Here is a 13,551-nt window from a genome sequence, read left to right as displayed (position 1 = left end):
ACAGACATAACTTGTTAATGAAAGCACAGATAAATCATATTCAAAGAAGTTCCCAATACAGCGCTAACTGAGGCATTGTTCCATATAACGGTCCTGTTCCACCAACGTGTTCCTGTTTCCAGTTATTTTTCATCGCTGCACTTTTTGTTCCATATTTTTTTCTTGTGTTTTTATCTAAGTGTGTGTGACCGTTAGCGCACGCCTGCGTTAGCAGCGATTATGTCTCCATCCCCGATTCGCTCCTTTTAAAAGGTCAGTTATGGTCAGTTATGGCATATGGTCTACCGACCTATGGGAGACGCTGAAATTTCGATCCCCATCGAAGAATATACAGCGAGCACTGCATTAACTTTTATAAACTCGCAACAATTCTTTTTTTCCTTTTCAATATGTTCTCTCTACCTTGGCAATTGCGCTTTGCGAAAACATACAATCTGTTTCCGGCTCAATCAGCGCTGCTCTAGCAATCGTAGGCGTGTCCCTTTCTGGGCAGCTGTCCTTGTAAGGTTGCATTATTTATGAATCGCACAGCGTTTAGAGACGGAGGGTAGCGTACAGTCGCCCGAACGCACCAATGCAAAAACCTCGTGGTGGTCTGACGGGTAATCGAGCGCGTGTTCTCAATTACGAAACCGAAACAGCGAGGGTTCCTTTCTTTTTTTTAAAGGATCGTGATCAGGAGCAGCGCACTGTCCCCGATGCTATAGCCAACGAAAATGCGACGCGGAACCTGTTCGCGCTATGCTCGACTTCCTTTTAATTGTTTTAAATAAAAAAAAAATCCTGGTTTTTATGAATGTATGCTCAAAAGCAGTATTTTATGTATAATTTGCGTGCATTGTGTATAATGTACATTATGTTTTTCATTTTCTGTGCTGTACCCCACCCCTGTAACGGCCTCCGAGCCAACAGTATGACTAAATAAAAAGAAATAATAGAACGAAAGCTGAAAGTTGGCATTAGCTCGCGATCGCCGCGCAGGCCGGCAGTCATAAAGTTCCCATCGGAGCCTCCCAAGCGCACGACGGTCGGCGAGAAGATAGATCAAACATCCGCGCTGAGCGCAAACAGTCCGTAAGCACTTTCAAGGCGTGGTGTAACAGGGAGCTTTATAACTCACCTGCACAGAGACACACGAAGTGAACTGCAACGGTGGGCGCAAGGTTATTGCTTTGCGGCATTGCTGACGACGATCCTCGAGGCATTCACGAAAACGAAAATCAGCAGCAGTGTTCGTCTCTTTCTTGCCTATCAAAAGCGCACCGCAATTTTGCAACTCCACTCAACTGCCGCACTTCTATCGCTGCACTTGGCTGCACCGTCCCACAGTACCACCCATAGCGCGCCTACATGCCCAACTGCGGCAGCACTTGTGGGCTCTTCCGCTGCTTTTATGCTGAAACCTGAAACGCTGTAACACACAGTGGCCCAACTCTCGACTTTCAGTTGGAATCATTCTAGAACTCATGCTAGAACTCATGTGCATCGTCAGTGATATCAAGCTGATGTCGGTAACGATGCCGTTGTGGCAATAATTGTACGTTAGCGACTACAGCGCTACAAGGCTTGCAGCGAAGAGCTGCGGAGAGTGAGTAAACTTTTTTTGTTTGTTCGCGTGCGTGGATACACTCGGTATACATTTTTAGTCCAGTGTGGTGGTATCTGTCGACAGTACCTAGTGGTATTGACTGTTGTAATTTGTGATAAAATTTCTTCCCCGTGCCTCGACTGCTCGATACTTGCCCGCCCTTGGGATTAGGCGTTTTGTGCGCTCTATTGTAAGTCCTGTGTCCGTCGTACGCGACTCCGCTGCGCGGTTATTTTCCTTCGCCCACGGAGCGCTCGGGCGGACGTTGGAGACGTGTGGAGTGTTGTGTACTGGCCCAGTGATCGTCATCACCGCGGGAGTGTATTCGCTACGTCGTTACCAGTGCCGTGTTGGTATTCTGCCGGTTCGCGTTGTAGACGCGCAGGCAGCTTTACGGAACACTGCTCGAAGAGAGACTCGACGTGCTCGAAGAGAGACTCGATTGAATTATGATACAACCGCCGGTTTCAGCAGAGGTAAGCCGCCGACAGAGCGCTGAGAAGTTCCTGCTGTTACAATTTTTTTTTAATCTCCCTCTCTCTACAAAACTGTGAGCTCGTTTCTCTTTCGCTCCTCGCGCCCTCCCCCTTTAATTTCTTTTTTACAGTGATCCGGAAACGTGGCATGGATGCCAGGCAGCGATGGACAAGTTTGCAGTGGATCTAGACAAAGTGCTTGACGAGCTTGAGCAAAGCGAAGGTGGGCGTTAAGACTCTCACGACATTCGCGGGCTTGTTGATAGCAGGCGGCTAGGAGGCGTGACTTACTAAGCTGGGACAGATTAACGGGGAGTGTCTTTCGGTTCTCTATTGCTGTGTTGTGAAATAAAAATTAAAAAATTTACTGCTACTGGTTGCGCCCTTAGTAGCTCGAACGCCGACATGCCTGCGCGACCTCGTAGCGGCCAACGTTGCTAGCGGCATCAGACAGCAGTGCGGCGAACGTCGCTGTGTTCCTTAATCCTTTCGCCAACATACTTATCTCGCTAATTGTTGAACTGACCTCGGGCCACCTGACAAGCCCCTGCGCCCTGTATCTTATCACTGACAACTGGACCAAGGTTGATTACTTCAGGAAAGCTCGTGGCGTAATCCGAGGCTTTGGACCAGATGCTTTCTAAAAAATTGTTGAAAGCCACTTACAGGTGAAGAGATAATAGGAAATGCTGCAGAGACACTCCTAGTAGCGAGATTGAAAAACTGAATGAGGTTTTGCGGAAACCGACGCCACTAGACACTTGTACTATTGACAAGGTGCCTCTTATTTTGATGGCGCAAAATGCAATTGCCCTGTCACCTTCGTAGGATTGTTGATCCTAGCAATGATTTATGGAGTTTTCGAAGTAAGCTAGTGATCTCGATATCTAAAAGTTCATCATAACTTGTAAACCACTTATTAAACCTCTCATTTTGCAAAAGATGCTCACCAATTTTGTAGGAACATATGAATATTTAACCACTTCCCTATATCAAATTGAATACTGATAACTTTCTATTCAAAACAATGTTGCATTATTTGATTTTACTTGGTTCTTGAATATACTTGAAATATTGTGTGCAAGTTGAGAATTTGGCCATCGAGCTAGCAACAACAGAAAGCATCTACTTTTCAAGTTCAGCAACAGATAGGATAAGAACAGCCATCTTTGTGCAACGCCTTTATCACCTTGGCATTAATAACAGAACAACATAGTCTTGAGTTGTCTAATATGGGCATCACACGCCGTGCTTTTCATCCTGATCGAGCCAGATCTGGACCAAATTCTTTACTGCGATTGGCTCCCTCCCACAGCTTGTGCGAAAGAGCCAATCGTGACCAAGAAATTCGATCCATATCAGGCTTGATCGCAATCAAAAGTGTACCATGTGACACCCGTATAATACAAGGGATGCATATAATGCAAGCTTACCTGCTATCGTCAGTTTAGCCATGCTGGGGCTATTCGCTGCAGTGGCACAGACTGAGAAAGAAAACTGCGAGTTCCTGGCCATGTGCCACAACAATTTTGTGAATTTAAGCAACAATAATTGCACCAGCAAGTCTGTTTAGTCACTTCGCACATATAATGCTAAGCCTCTCATTTTCATGCATCTGAATTTGACGAACTTTAGGCCTTCAACTTAAGTTTGTAATTATTTTTCCAAATATTAAGTAAATTTTTGAATTCTCATAATTGTAATGCCATTACCAAATATTTGTTTGCAAACTTCAGTGATTCATAAGACTAAGTGTATGCACCTGTTGAGTGTTCATTAGCGTTCAGAAATATATGGTGTCATTTGATGGTGCTGGCAGTAACCTTGCAGACATAAAAACAAGACAACCCTTGCAACTTTCCTGCCTTTGTTCACACCAATTTCCATGCCCTTAACTGGCATTTTGGTAGACCTAAAACTTTACTTATGCTTAATATTCATAGTAATTAGTTATGGCAGTAGCTTTATAGCCACAAGTTTACTGTGCATCTCTTGCATAGTAGTGCCGCTGATGGCAAACCCTGAAATGAGAAGGGAGAGTTGTCCCAGCCATCAGGCTACGGCCGGCAGCAATTATTGTACAGGTATCAAACGTTTATGTGGGTGATTTAAATGGTGCAGTTAATTTGCCTTGTTACCATTTCTTTGTTACAAAAAAAAAGAATAAAGCATCCTGGTGTTAACAGTGCAAAGCATAGCCGGGGACACAAGGTGAGAAGACGACACCACGAGCGCTGACTTTCAACAACATTTATGTGAAAGATTTCAAATTAACGTTTTCAAATAAATTTTGTTGAAAGTCAGCGCCTGTGGTGACGTCTTCTCATCTCGTGTCCCCGTCTACAATTGCTGTTAACACCGGTATGGAAAACCAAGCCCAAGCTGCTGTTCTAGCAAAAAAAGCACCAGCTTGCCTATGCACCCTACTGTCACCCTCCTGCACAGCTGAAGACCTAAACTTATGGACAGCAAAATAGAAGTGAGGCGTGCAGACAGGACACAAGAGTAGAGAAGTGGACAACACGAACGCCGAACACTTCTATTTTGCATTATGAATCCTTACCAACTAGCTCAGCTTTCTGTCGTTTTATGGACAGTCTTTCTCTGTACTCACAATTTTTCCTTTTTTGACTTTTATTTCTTTCTGTTACAGAACACGGTTTGAATACAGGAAGAGTTATCACTGCTATCGCTATCACTGTTCGCTAGAGTCTATATAAGTTGACAGAAGACTTTTCCTCTACACACAGTCTGACAAGCAGGAAATACATAAAATAAGCAAATACAAGTTTCACAGTAGTGGCTTTACATGCAAATGACTTTAAAGTATTTCAAGTATCATACACTCCTTGAAAATAACAGAACAAGAAAACGCAACAATTGAACACCTGCACATTCAAATGCGGATGTACAATGACATAACAAAGTCAAATATTGTGAGATAGCTTTGTATTAGACAGTCAAGCTGTAGATGAGGCATCTGTGAAAAATACACTGTAAGGCCTGGTAATGAATTCAACAACTGTGTTGAAGATTATCTGCAATTAACAATGATTTGGCTTCTTTCTTAGGTATTCTTTTTCAAGCAGGAACAGGGTTAAAGACACATACGTAGGTGAAGGCACATGGAAAACGACATGTTGCCCTGCATTCTTTCTAAGACTAAGCTTTAGCTTGGGAAAAGCATCAGTCTAAATATGGATAAATAATTTTTCTCAGGAGCGACTGCATCATTCTTATGAAATTGTCTGCATTACAAAAAAAAAGTTAAAATGTAGTGACTCTAGGAAGCAGATGCTATATTTCAATTAATTGTCAGTTTTTTTATTCATAAAAATTGGAAATAAAAGAAAGCAACTATCAGGTTTACAACTCAGCATTGAAGAACAATATCACTATTCTTTAAACTGCATCTAATAGTACATCTAAAGTGGACAAAATTGGTGTATTATACATGGTTCTGGTACTCACCGCTAATATGTGAGTAAGACTTTCCCTTATATATACTGTATGAAATTCATCAAAGATATTTTATTCATATAAAGGATGTTCGCACACACACACACACATGCCAAGTTTGTCCACTTAAGATGCTAACACATGCAGTTTACAGAACTGCATTATCAGGTTCTGATGAATAATTATGGATTTTTAAACTTCATTATTCAATTTTTTTAACTTACCATTTTTTGAAATTTTTTCTAAAACAATTCCAGACATTAAATCAAAATTTTGCTTCCTGTAGTCACTAATGTTTAACTTTTTTTCTCGAATGCAACAACTTTCACTCAAATCGATCGAGCGGTTTTCTTGTAAAAGCATTTCTGCATTTTACATGTATTTGAATTGGCAGCATCATTGTTGACCCCAAGCTAAATCTTCCTCTTAAGTTGAGGAGTTTCTCTAGAAGGTACCTGGTATTCTACGTATTGTCTGCCATAGTGCATTATCTAGGTCAGTGGACTCATGTTTGCGAAGCTCTGTTCTGTAGATCCAAAAGTGAAAAACCTGACCAAGGGCAGAATGCACTTTCAGATGTGTTCAGCTTAAAAAAGAAAAGGAACTCCTGGGACTCATTGCTTCATAGCGCAGTTCAAGTTCAATATTCAGATAGAATTCGAGAATTAATGGCCAGCATTAAAAAAGTGTTTGATTTGGTATTGTGACAGCTGTTCCGTTTAGTTTTTAAGAATTTGTTTTCACACACGCCTTACATTTTAGTTAGTAGGCGGAGGCCAACACTCCATGCTTGTACATTCTTGAGCCCCTCATTTTTCCCCGAGTCAGTCGTCCAACTGCAAAGAGTAGGCTTTAAATTCCAGTGGCAATGATGTTCTCATGCACAACAAGACATTGTTTAAATTCCTGATTGCAGCAACCGTATTCCGAAGGCTTGCATACAGTACGGAAATGCTTGTGTACTGCTATTTGTCTGTACATTAAGAAACCCCACTTGTTAAAAATTAAGAGGCCAACAGCCCTGAAATTGGGGCTGCGTAAAGAGCCTAGTTTCAGGTTGCATAGATGTAGAGCAGCATAGAAAGTGTAAGGAAAAGCTAGCAAAAATAATGTTCTTAATGTTGAAAGTAAAAAGAAAAACACTGCCATTACCACTAGCCAGATTACCACATGACCCCAAACATTAAGAACTAGCGCAGCTCCTAAGCATGACCTTCTGAGATTAGGCAGCACAGTGGCTACCTGCAGCATGTTAAAAAATCTCGAAGCTGACGTGATGGGATGTACATCATATTTTCTAACCAGCAGCTGCATTTGTTATCTCTTTACGTGCTATTTGAAGGCATCTAACAAGAAAGCTAGACAATTACCAGCCCTGCAGCTTTGCATAGATTGTTTTGGCAGTAAATACTACTGATTCATAGCCAGTTTAATCGAGGTGAAATTTTATTGTAGTTGGCCTTTAATCCAGAGCCCTCTGTTAAGGCACTCACATGTTGCTCTGGGAGATTAAGCCCCCCTTCAATCAGTTGGTGAACTCTGAAAAGAAAGGGTAATAAATCTGTGGTGTTTGATTCTTGCAGGCTTGCTGTCGGAAAAGCTTCCCGAGGCACAACTTCACGAGTTTGAAGTGCCTAGACCATCGACCCAGACAATCCCCAAGTGTCGTGGAGACGTGCCACGACAAAATGGGGACCACAGTGCCGTGCCTCCTCCGGTCCTGCCTTCTGCCAATGCACAGGGATTAACAGACTCTAAGAAGCCGAACAGCGATGAAGCAAGTAGCGGCAAGGCATTCTTCTGGGACGGCAGTCCGGCAACAGTGCTCGACTCAACCACAACATCATTGTACTCACAGAAAGGTGTCAGAAATGCCCCTGTGCACACACCCTCGAGTGCTTCACCGTCCATCCCTTTGGAAGCCACAGCTGGTCACTTACGAGAATGTGTTGACTCTCCTGGTGCATGCAGCGTTGGTCGCAATGTGTGTGTCCCAGTGCAAGTCAGTGGTCCTGACCGAACCGGTGGTTTAAGAGACTCAGTTGAGTTGCCCAGCTACTCTTCAGCACAACTGCCGCCTTTAGTGGCTCCCAGTGGCAACACTGTTTCAAATGTTTGTGGCGGGACTGTTTCCAAGGCTGATGTCTGCAACAGCAGTGATGGTGGTGTTATGTACAATGGGCAAGTGAGTAGTTGCGGCGATGAAGCAAGGTTGGGAACGAATGCTGCAGCCGAACAGTTAGTGTTACGTGGGGAACCAAAAACATTGCCTGCGGCATCTGAAGCAAATGCAAATAGAGTTTCTGATGATGGTGCTTTCAGTGAAGTGCTTCCAAAGAGTTCAGTTCCTCAAGACAGCTTTCAGTACCCTGATTTGCTCACCTTGAGTCCCGTTGGGGATACCTCAGTGCACAAGACCGCTGAACTGCTACAGTCACTCATTAGTTTATCTCCCGACGATGCAAAGATCCCAGATGCAGATGGCACAAAGTTGCTTCCACATGATGGTTCAACAAAAAACAATGAAACAAACTATGCTCCTTCATTGCTCGACAGTGACCACTGTCCCCCAGACATTGACCTTAACAAGGCCTCCAGCAGTTCTAGAAAAGGAAGCACTGACTTGGTATCTAGCAGACTGCCAGATTCACAAGTAGTTCCTGTTCCTCAGCAGAGGCCTCAGCCTTTATTAGCTGCATCTGGAGACAATGCTACCAAGCAGGAAACTGTTGACGGTCCTACTTGTCCCGCACGGCACACTTTGCAGCTATCTTCTCCAGCATCTAAAGACGAAACAGCTCCTACAGTAGTGTCAGAAGGCCCTGTTAGTGATTTGTGCTTGCAGGACAACCATAAAACCGATCCAGCTACTTCTGTGCAACCTTCAAAAGGAAATGATGTCCTTTTGGCTGAGCCAGCAGAAGTGCCAGGCTGTGATACATCTGAACAGCCTGCCTTCCAGTCTCCCGGCCCTGCCAACATTGCTGCTTCTCAGGAGCAACAGGTTTGCATGCAGCCTTCAACACAAGATGCAACTAAAGATGCAGATGCATTGTCAACATCTCCATCTGAAGCATCGTCTGCATTACCAGCAACGCCACCTGCTTCCCCACCGAAAGTGCGGACACCTGATCCTGCCATGCTCTCCTACTCCCCACCACGGTCGTCATCTGCTCCTCCTGGTGTGTTGCCTGCTTCTCCAGTCAGAGCTTCATCTGCCTCATCATCTCCAGTGTCATCTGCTTCAACGGGCCCATCCACAGATGTACCCGACGACACTTCACACTCCGAGGGTGTCCCTGCGGATTCAGTCGAGGACGAGGCTACTGTGATAAGTGAGGCCCGCTGCCTAGACGAAGATCCCGTGGTTGGATTTGACACAGTACCTGACGTCACCGATGAAGAGCTTGACCGGCTGCTGCAGGAAGAAGAAGGCGAAGGCGAGCAGAATTTCTTGCCACCGCTGAGCGAGGAGGAGCAGATGCTGGGCAAAGTGAAGCCCTTCTGGATCCCCGACGAGGAGGCACCCGCGTGCATGCTGTGTTTTGGGCGCTTCACTGTGCTCAAGCGCCGACACCACTGCCGAGCCTGCGGAAAGGTGCGTCATTTTGCCAGTGTTATGGATGTACTAGCTGTTTTCCATGCTTGATTTCATGCTTGGCAGGCAATGCTGCAGAAGCTACGCAAAATACTGTGGTCACAGAAGTATCACTCTGCATGTCTCGTGGTGCAGTTACAACTACAGCTTGTGGACGTAACGTGATCTCAAATTACATATTTGTGATGCAAATAATGTTTGCCTTTTTTAGTAATCTAGCTCAAGGACTAGAATTGTGCTCCCTGCCACAGATGACGTTTAGGTAATTTTGGCAGTCTTCACTGAAACACACGGTATTGCTACACTAAAGTTGAGGGACAGGAAAGAAGGATGAAGTATGCTTTTCTGGGAAGTGGCTAGGTGCTGGCACAGCAGCAGTCATTTACCTCTTCATCTTTAAATAAGTGCATTCCATTGTAACGGTATAGTATTTAATTTGACACTTGGCTTCTTTTGCCACTTTTGTTCAAGGTTCCCTTTTGCTTTTTGTATGCGCATAAACAAAATTTCTGTATGATAAGCCAAGTTTATCTGTGACTCAAACATATTACATCCCTCAATTTACTTACAAATATGTACTACAGCAGTTGCTACAGTCTATAAAGGTGCATGTTGGAGACACACTAAACTTGTTTTGGGTGAACAAGGTGACTGGCATAAGAGTACTTCACCCATAGCTTCCGTGGCTAAGGAATAGGAAAAATAAAATAGTAATAAAATAAAATTTCCAAGGCATGCACAATTGTTCATTTTAGATGCAGGTGGAAGATAGTTTGCCAGCATTCAAATGAAAAGCTATTATATGCTGTCACCGAACAGGCAGTTCGAACTCCTGCTTCCCTTGGAAGCCACCTGGTTGTAGGGGACAACTGCACGAACTTCTCATCAAAAGAAAATACTTTTCTGCATTATGTTGTATCTTTTTGGGTCTTCAGCTGCTCTCCAAGAGGCGCTGAGAGCTAGGCATTTGCATTACATTACATTGCAAGAATTTGCTACAGACCTGTAGATAGCCGTTACAAATATGGTTTTATTGCTCTACAAAGTCTGTTTCAAAAATATCGCAGCTATTCCCATCCCACAATTGCTCCTCAAGCTTTTTGATTTTGTCACGTGAGCAGGGTTACACTTACGTGACGATGAGATATGTGTTGACATCTGGCACACTGTATGTGAATCATCGGATTTAGGAATGAATAGGGTGGAAGACAGCTATACATGCATGTGATTCATTCTGTAAAATCCAAGGTGGCACAAAATTGCTCTGGAGATGTTTTTATTTTTTTAGGCTTTAATGGGTGATGTACCTTCAGTGTGTAGCACCTGCATGCCTGTTTATTGTTAAGCATAATAACCTTGGTGTTATCAGGATGAAAACACATGCTGCACACATTTTCTGTTTTAGTATGTAGCTATATGAAGCGCGCTTTTGCAGACATAAAGTGCAATTATTTGTGCTGTGGAAATTGGCGATGACACTGGGCATCAACAGACTGAAAATGTTTTCAGAGTAATGTTCCATGTGGCTGCCGCATTAACGTTTCCAGCTTATTTATGGCAGTTTTGCCAAAATAATTGAGGGAAACCTACTGAAGTTGAACTTGGAAAAGATGTCTTGCCAGATACTGTGTAATTCCTTGCTGTTTGTTGGTCATGATCCACCCAGAACCCATCATGTGCAAACATGATGGGTTCCGAACATGAACCCATCTGAACACGAACAAGCATGAACAACCAAACATGAACCGAACAAACATGAACATAACCAACATTGCATTAGTTGCTCAAGCATTAGCTTGCTGTGGCTAAACAAGTGCACAGACAGATAAGTGACTGCTTCTTGCTTATCTTTAGGCCACGTGTTTCTATTGTCAGTGAACAGAATCGGCTGACTAGTGCCTTGACAGCTTGTGTGTCTTTTGTTCTGTCAACAGTTGGAATGCAATAACAAAGGGGTGTGGATTTTTTTTTCTTTAGGCTGCCTGCTGTAATGACTTAGTGGCATGGCATGCCATTGCTTGAGCCTGAGGTGGTGGGTTCAGCTCACGCTCATACCAGCTAGGAGAAGTCGTAATACAAAACTGGCTGTGAACTCATACTCTGATTCTTGTTGAAGAACACTACATAATCAGAATTGATCTGGAGGCACTTTGTCATCCGTAATTTTTTATAGTAGCCTGGCTGTGGCTTCAAGCTATATATGTCTATCAGTTGAATAACTTGACGGTTATTACAGCACAGTGAGAAAGGGGGATTACATTATGTTTGAACTCCTGCAGTGTGGAGACTTTTAATACCTTTTTTTGTCACAATTCACATTTTCCTTATGATTACATTGTTTTTTTAAGCAAGAGGACTTCACTGTGCCGTTGGTACTGCAGCGACATGCTTATCTTAATTTATTCTTACAAGATTGTTACTTTCTGTCATGGCTTTCTCGCTGGAAAACTTCATGAGGTGTTGCTGCTGTTCAGGCTTAATGGTTCTGGCAGACCCAGCCATTTGGTTTCTTCCTGCGGGATTCACAGTGAGTCAAGGAGCAATAACCTGGAAAACACATGTTGTCGGCCTGTATCACTGTGACATTCATGACAGCTGCAGAGAATGCTGCTTTTGTCTTGCAGCTGATAGCAGTGGGTGCCAGTGCATCATAAAAAGAATAGGTAGGTCTAGAGGCAGTAATCTCTTATCACTGCAGATATCCACATGCCTTGCTTGAGGGAGAGCTATCATCATTTCACGCAACCTATCAAAAATAAGCTTTATTTAAACAATTCAAGGAATATGCACAAAGATAGTTGGAACAATAGCTAAGGGGATAGTACCTGGTCCAATACAGAGAAGCATGTATAGGTCAACTATGTAAATATTTGCTCAATGAATAAAGAACATTGTTTATATGAACAAGTATTAAATTGCTAAGGAAGAGTTGTTACATTTGACTAGACAAGAAGAAGTGTTTGCATGCAAGGTCAAAGTTTCTTGTTACTTTTATTTCCACAGGCACAGTGTTCCAATTTATATAAACAAGGAACTCTCATAATTGTTCACCATAGAAATTGCTGCGATAATGACGGTTTAAGTAAAGTGAGTTGCTTGCCTTGTGTTTGCACGTGGGAAGTTAATTATAGTGTTGGGTAAGGGGAAGTTGTTGGGTATTTTGTGTCAATACATAGAATGCTACTAGGGTGATGAAGAAAGGAAAATGCTATTATTCTTAGGGTGCACTTTTACTGCAGTATAGGTGCTAAGTAAGTTTTATATGTTAAGCCCCATATTTCACAACAATAACCAAGGTAGGTATGAAATAAAGAAAAATATATGCAAAATATATATGTTCCTGATCTAAACAGCAAGTGCTGAGGCACTTAGCGAAGGCTGCGATGGCAGTTTTTGTGTGGCTGTATAGATGGGAACATACATTGTTGCTCTTTCTTGGTATCTGTGTCAGAAAAAAAAGAGACAATTGTCAGTATTCTTTATTGAACTGTGAGCCATTGACATCGATAGCAGGTACAACTCTGGAGAATGGCTGCTTGTAATTGTTTTCCTTCTCCATTGCACTTTAATATGCCTCAAGGGGCTGTGTTGAAATAGTGCACTCTATAAATCAAGCACAGAAGTTCTGGATGCGAGGAATTAGTACCTGACTTTCTGGTGGAAGCACCGACTTTCTTTAATATCTACGAAGAGGCCTTGAACTGTGGAACAGCCATTGAGAAAATTTTACGCAGAAAGAGGCAATGGAAAGAATATATGCTGGTGCATTTACAGAGGCATATGTAGCAATGCCCAGAACAAACAGCCCACGCAAGGTTATGTCGTCGTCTTTTCAAATGTAGTAGGCCTTCTTTTAGTCTATAGGAATAACTGTTCCATAGCATTATATCCTCTGCATATTCACATATCACACATACATCAACAGTGTCTTTTATGTAAAGGATCCATATGCTTAAACTACTTGTGAACTATTTGAATCTATGGAAGTTATTGCAGTTATTGCAATATGGGCAGAAAATAATGATTAGTGATGAAAGTACTTCACAGAGCGGAATCACAGAATGTCTTTAGAGCTTCTGCTTTCATTTATCTCAGGCTGGGCCACTAAAGCACATTATCGCACTTGCTTAATTGCATTTATTTAAGTATAGTCGCTTCATTTAGAAAAAATGTTGATATGGGCTTGTACTCGTTAAGAACAACTCATGCACTCAGCTGGGAGTGACTTTTTATGACATTTCTTGTTTTTCAAATCGAATGGGCCGACAGCGCCTCGTGTGATGACGTAGTGAGGAGACTCTTCAACACATTGTCTGTGACTGTCCTCGCAACAATTTACAGAGATCATCGTTCGCAATCGCAATAGCACATGTTGAAAAAAGACCTTTAACAGCTGAACTAATTTTAGAATGCCAACATCACAAGCCATC

The 13,551-nt window shown here is 42.8% G+C and overlaps 2 protein-coding genes across 5 annotated transcripts in view; one reads left to right on the top strand and one right to left on the bottom strand.

Moving 5' to 3' along the window:
- Window positions 1-1,388, bottom strand: part of LOC135916180 (putative phosphatidate phosphatase) — a 47,610-nt gene extending 46,222 nt beyond the window's left edge. For 2 of the 4 annotated variants that reach the window (XM_065449448.2, XM_065449449.2), the window contains exon 1: window positions 1,121-1,388. In XM_065449448.2, coding sequence (XP_065305520.2) covers window positions 1,121-1,205 — 85 coding nt within the window. In that variant the 5' untranslated portion in view covers window positions 1,206-1,388. The remainder of the gene's footprint in view (window positions 1-1,120) is intronic. The other 2 variants (XM_065449446.2, XM_065449447.2) reach the window with 1 other exon arrangement.
- Window positions 1,389-1,635: 247 nt separating this feature from the next.
- The window catches only part of Sara (Smad anchor for receptor activation), a 45,630-nt gene continuing 33,714 nt past the window's right edge, over window positions 1,636-13,551 (top strand). Inside the window, exons 1-3 of the mRNA XM_065449444.2 lie at window positions 1,636-2,064; window positions 2,196-2,287; window positions 7,107-9,121. Of these exons, the coding sequence (XP_065305516.2) occupies window positions 2,230-2,287; window positions 7,107-9,121 (2,073 nt within the window). The 5' untranslated portion in view covers window positions 1,636-2,064; window positions 2,196-2,229. The remainder of the gene's footprint in view (window positions 2,065-2,195; window positions 2,288-7,106; window positions 9,122-13,551) is intronic.

The sequence above is a fragment of the Dermacentor albipictus genome, chromosome 9 (assembly GCF_038994185.2).
Source record: "Dermacentor albipictus isolate Rhodes 1998 colony chromosome 9, USDA_Dalb.pri_finalv2, whole genome shotgun sequence".
Classification (NCBI taxonomy): domain Eukaryota; kingdom Metazoa; phylum Arthropoda; class Arachnida; order Ixodida; family Ixodidae; genus Dermacentor; species Dermacentor albipictus.
This window is presented reverse-complemented; position numbering and strand designations above follow the sequence as displayed.